This window comes from Alligator mississippiensis, chromosome 5 (genome assembly GCF_030867095.1).
Source record: "Alligator mississippiensis isolate rAllMis1 chromosome 5, rAllMis1, whole genome shotgun sequence".
In the NCBI taxonomy this organism is placed as follows: domain Eukaryota; kingdom Metazoa; phylum Chordata; order Crocodylia; family Alligatoridae; genus Alligator; species Alligator mississippiensis.
In genome coordinates, this window is record NC_081828.1 from 42,657,143 (window position 1) to 42,672,283 (window position 15,141).

The 15,141-nt window shown below is 46.9% G+C and overlaps 1 protein-coding gene across 4 annotated transcripts in view; it reads right to left on the reverse strand.

Moving 5' to 3' along the window:
* Positions 1–14,613, reverse strand: part of TEDC1 (tubulin epsilon and delta complex 1) — a 155,415-nt gene extending 140,802 nt beyond the window's left edge. For all 4 annotated transcript variants that reach the window (XM_059728257.1, XM_059728256.1, XM_059728258.1 and 1 more), the window contains exons 1-3: positions 14,467–14,613; positions 11,115–11,193; positions 5,759–5,961 (exon numbers count right to left, since the gene is read on the reverse strand). In XM_059728257.1, the coding sequence (XP_059584240.1) occupies positions 5,759–5,961; positions 11,115–11,193; positions 14,467–14,598 (414 nt within the window). In that variant the 5' untranslated portion in view covers positions 14,599–14,613. The remainder of the gene's footprint in view (positions 1–5,758; positions 5,962–11,114; positions 11,194–14,466) is intronic.
* Positions 14,614–15,141: the final 528 nt, after the last annotated feature.

Consider the following 15,141-nt stretch of genomic DNA (forward strand, 5'->3'; position numbering starts at 1 on the left):
CTCATTCAATCTCTTTACATAGTTACACACAGCACCTTGCCTCTACTACATGGGTGGACAATTATTTGGGCTGAAGGACCACTTAAGGAGTTCTGGTGAGCTGTTGAGGGTGAGTGGGTGGGGTGCTGATCCAGTCTTGCCCCGCCCCCCCCCATGACAGCTGTTTACACCATCTGGTGTGGCGTTGATCCTATTTGGCCCCAGGCCCATCTGCCCCACACCCACCACCAGTGGTGCCAGATGGAGTAGGCGGGCAGGCAGGGTCTCTATGGAGACCGGCCTGGGACCCCCATAAACAGCACGCAGTCAGTTGGGTGGATAGGATGAGGCCATAGGCAGGCAGGGACGAGAGTTTGGGAGTGGGCAGCATCCAAGAGTGGGACAGGCACGTGGGGGCAGGGCTGGGATCATAGGATGGTGACAGCACAGGGCTGGGGCCCTGGGCAGAACTATGATACATTCCCTGGCACTAGTTCCTAAGTAGGGGCCAGCCCACACTGTCACCGCGCTACGATCCCAGCCCTGACCCCACCTGCCTGTCCCACTCTTGGACACTACTCCCTGCCCACTCATGGCCCTATTGTATCCACCCAGCTGAGTGTGCCTTATCTGCAAGGATCTTGAGTTGGTCTGCATGGAGTCTCCACCAACTCGAACAAACAGGCCAGGGTACCTGAGCAGCATGCTGGGTGTGGCAGCAATGGCACTGGCAGCGGCAGAAGCGTGAGGGCAAAGTGAACCATTACCGTGGGGACTGCTGGGAAGCCAAGTCAGGCCACTGCACCACCCCTATCCTGCCACTGTACTTTCCCATCCTGTGAACTACAGCTTCCGACATGGCCAAACACCATGCATGGGGATAAGGCAAGCTGCGCTCCACACCAGACAGCAACTCTGAGCCTGGGAGGAGCCCAGCCACACACACCACAGCCCAGGCTGCCTACTGTGGGCCGGACAGAATCACTTGGCAGGATGGATCTAGTCCCTGGGCTGGATTTTACCGACCCCTACTCTACCAGAAATCTTGAAATTGGCAGGACCTAGTCAGTTTCAGACCTGATGATAACAGAGCATTGACAGAGACTGAGGTGGTCTAGGCCCACTCCCAATATCAAGCAATTTTCTGATTGCCAAATAAGCTGACCATATGTAACTAAGATTGTACCATCTTCTTTCCTTTCCTGTTTTACTTGGATTTCCTCATGATTTTAGAGACTTCCTTGAACACTGTCTAACCCAATGGTTCTCAAGTTCATTAGATTCAAACACCCCTCAGAAAATGCCAGATCTTTAGGTTTCACTCATTTTTTACTACAGAAAAACAATAAGAGCATTTCCTTCACTGTTGGAAAGAACCCCAAAAGACCATAAGAGATCAGAATATTGTTGCCACTCTGGATTCCTACAAGAAATTTCTGGGTTTATTTTGTGAATCATATGCAGATGTTTGCACACCTAACAATGCTAATATTGAGCATGACCCCCACAGCACTCTGGGTAAGAATCAGCGACCTAACCTAATAATGTTCTACTACGTGTGGAGAGGACATGTAATAATTATGCAAAAAAATTACTAATATCTCACTTTTCTGTAGCAATTAATGTATTTTAATGAGTGGTTTACAAGGAAACAGATTTTAAAAGGCATGTACAGTGCCTCCCCACCAGCACTATATTTGTACAGAGTAAAGGTAGTTATTTGGATGCTATAACCCTGCATTTTCAGACCTTTTAAGTTTAAACCTTAAAACTCCACTTCCTGGCTCTGCAATACCTGTTTCTGGTATAGTTACCTTATTGTAATTTTCACCCCTTGTGTACTCTCAGCTGTAACTCCATCTTAATGTGATTTTTTCTGTCTGGAAATTATCTTGCTTTTTATAACATATTAAAAGCTTCCAATATGAGCACTGAACAAGAAACATTACCATTAATAAGCTTTAATGCACAGCAAAAGTCTGTAAGTGCTTTGGGAAGCACATTACAAAATCTTTCAGGATTTGTAAAGCTTTCCAAGCACTGTTCTGCAGAGTGACTGGGGAGAAAAAATGTATTTCATGTTGCTCACAAAGTAGGCACAAAGAACATTGATGAGTCACAGCAAGAAGTATAACAGTGAACTGCTTGATGTGTGTTTGTATGAGCTTTCGCAGTACCACCAGATTACCACAATTCCTTCATCTAGTATTTTAAACAGCACAACCTGACTCAAGAAGTCTATGGGCCAACGAGAGGCAAAGTGCTGCTCGACCTGGTACTGGCTACTGGGGATGACCTAGTCGGCGACCTAGTGATCAATGGGAAACTGGGTGACAGCGACCACGAGCTGATCACCTTCACCATCCACCGAAAAGCTGGCAAGTCAGTCAGCAACACAAAGTCCTTGACTTCAGGAAAGCCGACTTTGACAAGAGGGCACAGCAGCCCCCCTGGCTCTCCAGGGACCTAGCAGACCTCCTGAGGCTAAAAAGAAAGGCCTTCGGGTGGGAGGCTGAACTCGATGATCTTCCAAGGTTCCTTCCAGCCCCAATGTCTATGAAATCTATGAAATCTGAAACTTGCTCTCTCTGGAAACTCATGATCAGTGAACTGCCTGCCTCCAGAGGGAATCTCCACCTGACTCTGGATGATGCTTGTAAGTAAGCTACCTGAGATCTAACTAGATAAATAGCTTTCAGTAACTCAGATGCATGATCAAAGGCTACCCAGCCAGTCTGTTTGCTCTAGGGGATTTCTCTGATATTGCTCTACTCTGTATCCTATTCCAGACCTACTCCTTGTAACCAATAAAGTTCTCCTTTGTACCTAGTGTGGGAGACTTATTGGAAGTGGGTCTAGCTTATACCTTGGGGTCCCCTTGGTTCGGCTGACTAAGAGAGACCACTATTTGTGCTTGAGACTGAGGGAAGCACCCCAAGTTCTTGAAGTGAGTCGAGTACCCTCGAGGGCTACTAGGCCTGTCTTTCCCAGAGAGAACAGTGCCAGGATCAGGCCAGTCCCTGGGTGGTGGCAGCTGTACCTCCAGGCTAGCAGGTGTGCTCCAGGAAGGGGGTCAGCCAGACATGAGATGCCCCTAGGGAGGCACTTGGAACCTGGAAGGTGGTTGGGTGCAGTAAGGTGAGTTGCTCAGTGCAGGAGCACCTCCTACTGGCCCACCACACATGACACCATCAGACACCCTTGAAGGGTCAGGAATTTTCTGGGAGCCCTGTACTAACTCTTCTATGGAGCAGCCAAAGCTTTTATTTAACTGTTCTAGTTTGTTCTCTTAAGATATCATTTATAATCTCTCTAAAGAAAGAAAACCTATCTTTAAAAGCATGGTTTCTATTTGTTGAACTGTTGTATTTCTTCTCTAAATATGTGAAATGAAACATGTGGGTGTGGAATGCAAATTGTCCAAATTCACTACTATGGCTTTGCTGTTTAATTATTTGTGATTTTGCACCATTTCCTCTCATCACCGTCCTTCAACCAGATCTTAGTATCAGTGCCACAGCATGAAGTAACTCTGGAAATAGTACTGGGCTTTCTCTACTGCCAATTCAGCAACACAACATAAAAGACTGTTCAGGTTTTTCTACCACATTCTAACCATTATAAAGAATAGAGGTATCATTTTTGGAAGTGCAAAATAACTATTGCGGCCCAGCAACTGTCACAGAGAAAGCAAGGATGATTTTCAAGGGATGTGGACTCTGTTTTAAACCTGTCCTGGTCATACTAAGCTAAGGACTTTGCTTGCTATGTTCCAGTCAACCATAAATAGTAGACCATTTTGGAAACGCTGTCATGTTGCTGCAATTGCTTCTAGTTATAATACTTTCCTTGAAGGGTTAAGTCTCCATTTGGAGCTGAACTAACTGGAATTCACTGCTGGGTCACAGAGCTGTTAACTCAGAGGCCCAGTCTCAGTGCTGAAAGCGCCGTGGGACTGTCACCTGCAGAAACGTTAGGCCTGGGGTGAGGCTGTATAAAGGCTGTGGTCTTGAGCAAAAACCCTAGTAAATCCATGGCACCAGGAAATGTGTTTGACACTCCTTGAAGGACTAAGAATACAACCATCAACATCATCATCTGAATCGAAGAATTCTGACCCACTCTAATCTACTGGTCTACTCTAATGCACCAACAGGTTTTCTACCAAGGGGCCTACTGGGAGGCGAGGTTTAAGAGTTGCTGATGAGTCTGTAGCTTTTCAGTCTGAGTGCACAGCTAAGAAATGGAAGAGCCTATTTAAGAGTAGGATTCTGTTCTGTGCAGAAAACTGACCATCACTGCATGTAAGTAGGATGTGTAGGAAAGTGATGGTGGCAGGTGCCTTGATGACCCACAGATAAACAGAAAGGGTGAATAAGGCTGAATTCCCAACACCTGTGTTTTCTGCAAAGTGGCATGACTATCAAGTACTTGTTACGAATCAAGTCAGTGTGGCTGAGAAATTCTTCTGTTAAGCCTGGGTTCCTGGCTTTCCTGCCACACTGCCCCCGAGGATTTCAACTGTAAACCCAGAGAGAACAGAATTCAGCAGAAGAATGTGTAACAACAAACTAGTGGTCTCAGAGTTCTCAAATACTAATTTTAGCATATATGGTAACTAGGCAGAAAGGACTTGGTCAACAGATCTGAGCCCAGAAGTGCATCCTACAGACCAGGAAGTAAGAATAGTGACTAGATCTTAGCCAGACTAAGTTGACTTGAAAGCACATGGAACCCAGCAACTGGGACTGTAGGACTCTTGGGTAATCATACAGAGAGGTACTAAGCCAGGGCTGGTCATTTTAAATTCAGTCTGTGTTGCCCTTGGTGCAAAGAACAAGGAAGATTTATGTACAACAGGGGTGACTGCACGGTGGAGAATACCTTTTACCTTCATTCCTAAGCTTCGCCTCTCTGCCCTTCAGGCAAAGGGCTTCGCATAAAGTCATAGGGCTGGAAGGCACCTCAAGAGGTCATCCAGTCCAACCCTGTTCAAAGCAGAATCACACTTATGGAGTATCATGCACTAGATCTTGTAACTGAAGCAGGGAGTTTTAAATTGAGTTATCAAATGTTATTGGCCTATGCAGTTGTGGATTCCCTGGTTCCTCAGCTACAGCAGATACTCAACTAGCGTTGACTCATTAGAAAGCTGGCTTCCTACATGCTGACATCTTTTTATTGGTTGAAACACAACAGTAAATTTCACTGACCTCTTGGGGAGGCTGCAAGCTCATTAGCTACTCACTGAACAGCAGTAGCTGTTATTTGATGTTCAAATGTTTCAAAATACTATTTGCCTTATCTCTACATTTTGCCACACAGGAAAAGACACAACTGACGCAGCCCAACCATTTGCCTAGACCACAGAGTCAGCAACATTTTGCAGCGCAGGGCCACTTTAATGGAGTTCAGCTCCAAGCACAAGCTACTTTCAACCCAGACCACAATGCTGTCGGTCATGACCAGAGACACGCAGCCACCTTCACCACTCCCCATGGCTGAGACACTGTCACTTCTCCCTGACACCCAGGAGAAGCCACCCACTGCTGAAACACTTCCACAGGCCATATGAAATAGCTCTGCAGATCGGATCTAACCCACGAGCCACAGGTTGCTGACATATGGCCTAGACTGTAAGCGAACCTGCAGCCACAGAGTCTGGGAAGAGAAAATCCAGATGTCTGTAAAATACATTTGTTTGCAATCTGAACACCTACTGTCAGAGCAAGTTAACTACAAGGTGGAGAAATGGACAACAAACAAAACACATGCTTACCGTGCACAATGAGGTTTCATCTCTGATTTTCACTCTGTTCACACTCAGTAACTGCTCCAAAAGATTAATCCTGTGCAGAAGCCAGGAAAATGCCAGCAACAGCTCCCGGCTACCCACAGATCCGTCAGAAGGGAGCTGATAGAATTCTGGCCTGCCATAGCCATGGTACCGCAGCACTGACTTCACAAATCTGATCTGGGTGTCTGGAAAAAAGAAAACAAAAATGCATATCACAATGTACCTCCCAATGCATTTGCCCACTCACTTGCAGGAAACAAAGAATCACTGAAACGTAGGCCTGGAAGGGATCTCAAGTGATCTTAATGCACTGAGGCAGTAATGAGTATGCTTAGACCATCCCCAACAAAATGTCTGTCTAACTGGCTCTTTAAAACTTCCAGTAAAGGGAAGTCTATAGCCTCAAAGCTCATTATTCCAACATTACACCCTCATAACTTGCTCAGTAATAACTTAGTTCTACACTCTTGTATAGATGGTAAGAAAAGGTGTTTGAAAGTCTTCTCCCCAGTTTGGTTTTTAAAACCCTTCATGTACCTGTAGGTTCACACCATGCCCCTAGCCATTAATGAACCAAACATGAGCCAGCATTGATGTTTCCTCAATCTCTCCCTTTTCTGCTCTTGTCTAAATTCCCTTCTACGAAAGAGACTGCTTTCCTGATATTGCTGTACTCAGAAGTGCAAATTAAAACAAAAGACCAAGATTCTCTTCTGTCTGATGCCAAAATGACCATGTACTACATGGTGCACACCCATGCACTGTAAAACCTTCATCACCACCATTCAACATTACAAATTCATGCCTGTGTTTCAGTGGTGATAAGAGAAGGCATCTACCCTTGCTGTAGTTTAGGTTTCTCCTTCCCATTGACTATGAAGGTTTCTTGCTTCTATTGCCTAGAGGCAATGTTCTGCAAGCCCTGCTATTGCTGGTGAGCAGCTATTCACTGAAAACAGAGCTGCTAGCTTGTTTAACTGCTGACCTAAAGCCAGATTGTGCTTTTCCAAAAGCCCCAAGCCTGAGGCAGACAAGAGACCAGATGGTGACTCTTGCAATTTGATGAACCTTTTCCTAGCATGCCCCCAGCATGCCAGCCAACAAAAGCAAATGCCTGCCTTATCCCAGCCGGTCTATTGACTCACTGCCTACACACTGGGGAGAACAGTAAAATCCTCTCAAAGACTGTTCCCCCAATGCAGAGAACCCCAGAATGAAAGAAGGGGAATTTTACCTCTCTTTACTCTTTGACACAATCATATAAGATGGCTTGCAACAAAGCCCTTATAAAATTACACAATGGTTACAAAATCTGTTTTGGAATAGATTAGCTGCAGTATGCCCTGCCATACCTACCTCTAAACTGTCCAGGTTCCCACAGTACTCAGTGTCTAATGCATACCCAATTTCCACGACAAACTCCGTACATTCCTGGGTATTTGTAAAACTGTAAGTGATGTTGTCCACTCAGGTGGGATCATGTTATGCACAACTGCTGCCATCCACCCACAGGAAGGGCCAGTTAAGGTTCTAGTGGGAGCTGAATTACTTGTTGTATAAGATCAGAAAAGTCACTTGGTCTCTCTATGCCTCAGTTCTTCCTCTGTAACATGCTGAACAATACCAGAGAAACTGCATATATGGAACATTAGGATTTTGGTGTGATATATTAGATAAAAAGGATGGCTTCAGGGTACTAACACTGGCCTGGGACCTGGGAGGCATGGGTTCAGTGTCCTGTTCTTCCCCAGATTCTATGTGATGTTCAGCAAGTCACTTTGGCTGAGTCTACACTGACAGGGTCAACTTTGAGGCTTCCCTTTCCTGTCAATAGCATATCTTGTAGACAGCACAAAGTTATCCACATTGTGGCTCTCCTTGTGCATGGCACTAAGATGTATTCCAGGACCACTCTACATAGTGCAGGTAAAGGCAAAATGAGATCTAATGCATGATCTACGAAATCGTGCCTCTTACTATGCCACCTGTGCATGGCAGGAGACATGATTCTGGGATCACACATTAGATCCCATCACACCTAATTGCTGGTGCAGAGTGAGCCCAATCCCAGGTTCCCCCTGTACCTTCAAGAAGGAAGCTCTCGCAGCTGGGACTCCATACATCCCCATAGCTGGGAGACTATAGCTGCTCCAATCTCTCAGCCAAAGGGACCCTCGTGCATCCCCACAGCTGGGAAGTCACAGTAGCTATGATCTCCCAGCCGCAGGGGTGTGTGGAGTCCCACATCACTGGGAGATCACAGCAATAACAGTCTCCCAGCAACAGGTGTGCGTGGAGCCCCCTGCATCTGGGAGCCCTGTCAGCTGGGGGTTCCCAGGCTGGGGAATGCACAGGAGACCCCTAGCTGGGAGCTCCGATCACTTAAAATTTGTAGCTCAGTTTAAACTTTGTAACTCACTTTGTAACTCACTAATAACTTTGTAGCTTCTTCTTTTTATCTCGCCATTGTGTGGCCAGCTGACCACTAAAGGTGTGATCAACTGCCTAATCATGCCTTATATGTAACATGCACATGAAGCCCCAGGTTTCCCAAGAAAGCTATTTTAGGAATCCAATTAAGGATTGTTCATCTCCACTTTTGAACAAAAGAAAGAGGCTGCAGAAGGGCTAAAAGTCAGATATAGGGAATTGTAGGTCAGTGCTACTAATAGACTTCCTATGCTCAGGGCCTTCAAAGGGAGTAAAGAACAAGTAAAGACATGAAGTAAATGGGGACAGAGTCAACTTCATACCCACAAATTCAGCAAAGCTTCCAGGGTCAAGCTGAACTGTTGCCAGGGGTTGAGCTAAGGGACTTATAGTGGACAGATAGCAAGTATGGGCTTAAGGTCAAACATGGAAGTACAAACATAGCCTTTGTTTTCCCCATTTTGACAACTGGGATAATAGCCAGACCCCATGAGAATGGGAGTATAAGTACCTACACAGTACTCAATCAGTCAACCAAAAAGAGCGCAATACTCAATATACCTCAAGGAGAAAGAAAAATTCTGCTTACATCAGCTGCTAATGCCACTTGCTGCAATACCTGCTCTTTGCCAACACTTTACTGAGGTACTTCATTAAGATAAAGCAATTTGCACAGAACAGCTTTGTGGATCTTTCTAATAAATCCTCCTCTGCATGTACATTTCATTGGCAAGAACAGGTTCAGCAACTAAAGGCCAAGCTGTGATTTAACCTCAGGGCTCAGCTCTGTTCATATCATGCTCAAGCTGCACTCGTTTACTTTACAATGCCTGCAGAACCCTTCCAATGAATTACAGCTCAGTATTCAGTAGAGAGCTATGCATTACTCTGGACCCATGCAGGCTACAGAAGGAAAAAACATGAGCCAAGACTAGGGATGAAAACAGAAACATTAGTTCATGCACTCAGGCAAGAAACACCTGTAGAAGTGCCACAAACCAGAATTATTTTGAGAAACTAGCACTACAGAAGAACTATTCCTGTTTCATATGTCAGATGAAAAAGCAATAAAGCAGCTACAGAGCTCTTTCTGGAAGTATTACAACTGAACTGCTATACCAGAAAAAATAACTGATGTGTCAAAAGGCATATCTGATGAGTTGGATTTGCTTTATTTTTCTTTTTAAAATAATTCATTCAGATTAAGCACTGATGGAAAGAGCAGCAGAAAGGCTGGTCACTGGTCTTGACACTCCATTGTTAAACTTATTCCCAGAGTTCCAATACAAGGCTTACTTTGACTCACACTTCAATTTTCCTGATGAAGGAACCATTGTTCTGAAATTTAAATGACTAGTGCACATGAACTTTTCCCCTAAAAGTTTAGAAGATATTTATGAGAAAAAAAAGACAAGAAAACAGTTCTCTTCCAAAACAAGAAAGGGGAGGAACACCTTCCAGGAATACTAGTTTTGTTCTATCCAAAAATGCAACGGTTCAGATATTTTAAACACAGTCATGCACAGAATAGTTTATCTTTAATGTTTTCCCAAAATATAAGTCGTGCCACTATGTGGGAGCACAATTCAGCCATTAAAAACATGACACAGAAGCTTTTATTACAGAAATTATAATGCCCACTAATCACTCTGTAATTACACATATAGGAAGAGGCTCAAGAACTGGGATGCTAACTCCAATTCAGGGTCTGGTCTCTGATACAAATTTGAGGGTCATTTGCTCAAAATGATTGCCAAAATAAAGTCTTGCCCAAAATAGCAGTCCTGCCCTTTTCCAAATTTTAGGAAATTACCACTTTTTCAGTACACAAATCAAGAGAAAATGATGGATATCACTGAGATCTGCTACTTAGATCTAGTATTCAGCCACCATAACCAGCTCCAAAACCTAACAGCAGAAGGTTCTTAAAAGTTAGATTTGATCCTATGGAATGCTAGGAAGGATTGCTACAGGGGAACTGTTCTTTTTTTCCAGCTCAGCCACAGGCTTCCAAAGTCTTTTTGGCCAAATCTACTTGGTGTTTTTCTGCTCCCTCCCCAAGCTGTAGGCTTGTTTAGACCCAAGAAGTGTACCAATTTACAGATAGAGGAGCATTCTAGGACTCCAAGAGGCTCTCACATTCACATCAAAGTGGCTCTAGTAAGGAGGCACTCTGGAGGGGTTGAGACAGGGATATCGTCTGGGGAAGGCATGAACCTGGAGGAACAGCATGTATTTAAATAGCAGGTAAAAATTGTATTTGACAAGGCAGTAGTTGTTTGCAGACCCAACCTATGTGCAGGCTCTCTCTGCAACATGGTTGCTGTTTACTGCTGTAGTTTACAGCCTCTCCAAAAACTGCACACACAGTGGATTTTTCCCCCTCATTCCAAAACTTGGCTTCAAAATGCTAGCTTTAGTGCACGGCTTTAGTCCACAGCACATCTGTTATAAACCACCGTTCTTAAGCATGACTTGATGGCAATTTACCATAGGGTCAAGTGTCATTTTTAGAATGAGAAAATAATGAGAGATTAGAGGGGAAGTAAACCTATTTTCTGTAATTACCTCTGCGCACTCTGGGGACTTCTCCAGCCAATGCAGAGTTTAAATACAGCTACTGTGACTAAGGCCCTGATAAAATGCCCATGAGAAGCAAGAGCCTCCAGCAGATGAGAGAACATCCAATTTGCCTGACTAAAACCTCATTAACAAGGATAAAACAAGCCCAGTATAAATCAGCAGGTTCTGTGAAGCAATTCTATCTGCACAGCTCTGATGTAAGAATTCGGGTCAGTGAGATAAACTAAATTATCCAGAATGGGACCTGTGTCCCTCTCTGAGTAAATCCAGCTCAGGTCATGTCCAGAAACAGACACAAGACCTGGGTAGACAAGAAATGCATTACCTATGGTGTCAGACTTAGTGCATCCTCCCTCATGGATTTGTTTCAGAAGAGAATAGAGCAGCCTCCAGAGCTCTGGGCTCTGCAAAAAAAAAAAATCCAGAAAAATTAGCATTCACAAGAATTGCCACATATTTATCTGTAATTCTCCAAAAGTCCAGCACTGGTTGTTGCCTGGAATAATACAGTGGTAGCCAGCAATAGCTCTTATGGCAGGCAGGCTCTTGCAGTGTCTTACTTCCTCAGGGTGCTTGCAACAGCATGGGGGATATGCATTTAAGAAACAACAGAATTACAGGATTAATGACTGCACAAGGCAACTGAGCATCTAGGAATGGTATGGCAGAGTTCCTAGCAGCTGTGTCCTAGGAACTGTTTAGTACTTTCACACAGCAGCAGTGCTCCTAAAATGGCCACTTCAGTGCAGCACACCTTCAACTGTATTTGAACCAGAACGTTATTAGATGCTTGAAAGACTCTCTACGCAGCAGGTGTTTCTAGGTAATCTGTACATAAGGCACTGCAGAAAAGGCTGGGGATAGGTCCATAACCGTTAGGACATCTGGCTCAATGGATCCGAGTGACAAAGAATTCCTGTCCACACTAGGAAGATCTGGCTGCAGACCGCATCAGTTTGACCCCACACAGCAGATACTGCAACAAATGCATTTAAAGCCTAGGAGAGTTGGCAGGCTGGGCAAGTAGTTCCCTACATACAGCACAGGGTTGAGCCCTCCCCCCCACAACCAAGGTTATTCTGAAAAACCCTAACATAAAAAGGGCCCAAGGCAGTTCCTGACAAAAAGAGGGAAGTACACCCTGAATAACACCAAATAAACCTGAGCAACATTTTTAAGAAACAAAAATAATTTCCAGAATATGCTCCCAGGACAGGGACATCTTAGAACTTCTGGGCAGGTTTCTAAGCAAGAAAAGCTAAAAGAGAACATTTGCAGGAAGCGAAGGCAGAGGGCAGCATGGAGTAAAGGAGCTCTATATTGTTCCCTGTTAGCAAAAGTGCTTCCTTCCAATGTCAAAGATGTTTGTGCATTTCTATTCATGTGGCCTGTCCACAGAATTTTGGGGCTGCCATTAGAACCTGTGGAAATGAGGCAGGGAGCAGTCAATTTTAGGACTGCTAATATCATAGCACAGTTTTGTACACAGTTTTGTACATAATGCTTATACAGTACAATGCACTGTCAGTGCTGGGGTATTAGGAGTCCCTCCCCACACAAAAGGAAGAGGGCTAATCCATTTCAAGGCTGGTAATATGACAGGAGACAGGGCTGCATACCCTCTAAATTTTGAATAGATCCAGACAAGTGCCTACTCCAGATAAGCACAGCCTTTTTTTCAGTCCTGAGGCTACATACTTAAACAGAGTCCACTATATTTCCCATATGTGAATAAAGTAGGGACATTGTGGTGTTGCAGGGAACACAGAGCCGGTAGGAAAAGATAACCAGAGGTGAATGCGCCATGATTACAGGACCACAGGGTGGACCAGGAACAGAGGCAGAGAGGAAGGGTGCCCTGACAGCAGGTAAGGAGATGACCTTATAAAGACAAGGTGTTCAGCAGGAATGATGGATCACGTGTTCAGTGGTGGGTGACAGTTCAGGAAAGCCAACATGTAGGAGGCCACAGTCACAGGGTGACCGGGATGGACAACTGGAGAATGAGTGCATGGAAAGGTGCAGACATGTGGATTCATGTAAGTAATCTGTGCAACTTTATATACACTGCAGAGGTAGTTTTATTTGAACAAGAACTCCCGAGTAACAGCAACCACTCAGACAGTGCAACTCTTCCACCAGGACATGAAAAGCCTTTCCCTATCCCCCTCTTACCCAAAGCACAGGCCTGGTCTCCACTGGGTGTTTATCTGAGTTGGAGTTACTGGTGAAGTTGCCCAGTGCAGACCAGAGCACATTCAAATGCTGAATGGCCCAGCTGCATGCATGGCTGAACCACATCAAAGCAAAGCATGGCTTTTAGACGCCTGGTCTCTCATGCAGGTGGCTGCGCCAGGGAGAGGAATCCCTAGCACAAATACAAAAGCAAGAGCATGAGTGGTTTGCCAGAAGAGCTTTTTAATGGAAATGCAGCATATGCCAGGAGAAAGACTTTTTAGTCAGCCTAATTACACCACCTCCCTTGCCCACGAAACATTAACTAGGCTGACAAAAGCACTCTTCTGCTGGCATAGCTGTGCCTACACCCAGGGTTTTGCTGGCATAGCTGTCAGCCAGTGGTGCAAGTGGTCTTTTGCTTTCACACAACTGGCAGCATCAGGGGCAACTGGTGTTACCACCTTAGGGGGGGCATATGCCCCCCCAGCAAAGTCAGCAACCAGTTGGGGGGGGGGGGCAGTGTCTCCCATGGCCAATTCTCGCTGATGGGGTGGGGTCCCCCCACAGCAAAACTCACTGACTGGGTAGTGGCCACAGCACTACATCTGGCACTTCCACTCCCTGGCTGGCGCTCGCAGTGGGGGCACTGGCACTCCCACCTGCCCCCCTTGCCCACTGCCTAAGCAGGGAGCGCAGCCAGTCAGGGGGTGCACATGCACCCCTGTGCACCCCCTATGCATCGCCACTGGGCAGCATAACCATGACAAGAACTCTGCAGTGCAGATCCAGCCATGCCTCACATCTTGCTGTCAGGGGTGGTGGGAGAGGCAGCATGAGGCGGGAGAAAGGCAGACACTGTGAAGGGCTAATGGAGGGCAGCAGACAGAGCTGGGGAAAAGAACCATAGAGAAGGAAGGTTGGCAGGAACTTCAGGAGGTCACATCTAGTCCAACCCCATGCTCAGACTGGGACCATCCCCAACTAGATCATCCCAGCCAAGGATCTGTCTACCCAGGTCTTAAAAACCTCCAAGGATGGAGATTTCACCACCTCTCTGGATAACCCATTCTAGTGTTTTACTGCCCTCCTAGTGAAAAAGTTTTCCCAAATATCTGACCCAAACTTCGCTTGCTGGGACATGAGCCCATTCCTGCTTGTTCTGTCATCCACCACCACAGAGAGCAGCTCATCTCCAGTCTCTCTGTAACCCCCCTTCCGTAGGCTGTCCTCTCTGCTCCAGACTCAGTAGGCCCCGTTCCCTCAGCCTCTCCTCACAAGTCTCGTCCCCCAAACCATTTTCGCTGCCCCCGCTGGACTCCGATTTGTCCGCATCCTTTCTTAGCGGGGCCCAAAGCTAGACCCCGGCCCCAGAGGTGGGCTCAGGCGGGCACGTGTTGGGGGCTGACACAGGCCCTCCCTGGCAGCGCCCCCCGCACAGCCCCGTGCTCCCCGCACTGCCGGGCCGGGCAGAGGCGGCCCGGCCGCACCGCCGCGCTCACCGCCTGGGGCCGGTCGAACTTGGCGAGGCGGAAGGTGTCCGGCGCGGGCCGGCTGCCGAGCGGCAGGGCCCGGCACAGCGCCCCGATGGCGGCCGGCAGCGGCCCCGCGCGGCCCCCCGCCCGCCGCTGCATCCCGCTCCCGTTCCCGCGCCGCCGCTCAAACCGCGCCCACTGCGCCTGCGCGGCTGACTCCCCACCCAGGGAGCATGCGCGTGGCGGAGATGAGGCCCAAAGGGAGCCCTGCTCTTACACTAGTCCTTTAATACTGCCCTTACCTAGGAGCGAATGGCGTACGCATGCGCACTTCAATGGTGAGGCCCAATTGAAGCCCTTTCCCTTACACAGTGCCCCTAGTGCTGCCTTTACCCTAGCAAAGGGAGCATGTACGCATGCGCACTCAGCTGTGAGGCCCAGTTGAAGCCCTTTCCCTTACAGTTAGCCCTTAATCCTGCCCTTCATCTAGGAGCAAGGGCGGCGAGGCCAGTCCGCATGCGCACCCTGGCAGTGAGGTTCAGTTGAAGCGCTTTCCCTCACGCTGTGCCCTCAGCGCAGCCCTTAGCTAGGAGCAAGGCGGGCCTGGGAGGCCCCGCCCGCTTGAGCATCCTTGGGCTGTCCCGGGCAGGGCAAGGCCGGCTCTGGCTTTTTGCGCCTTGCGCAGCACCCAGCAGGAAGGGT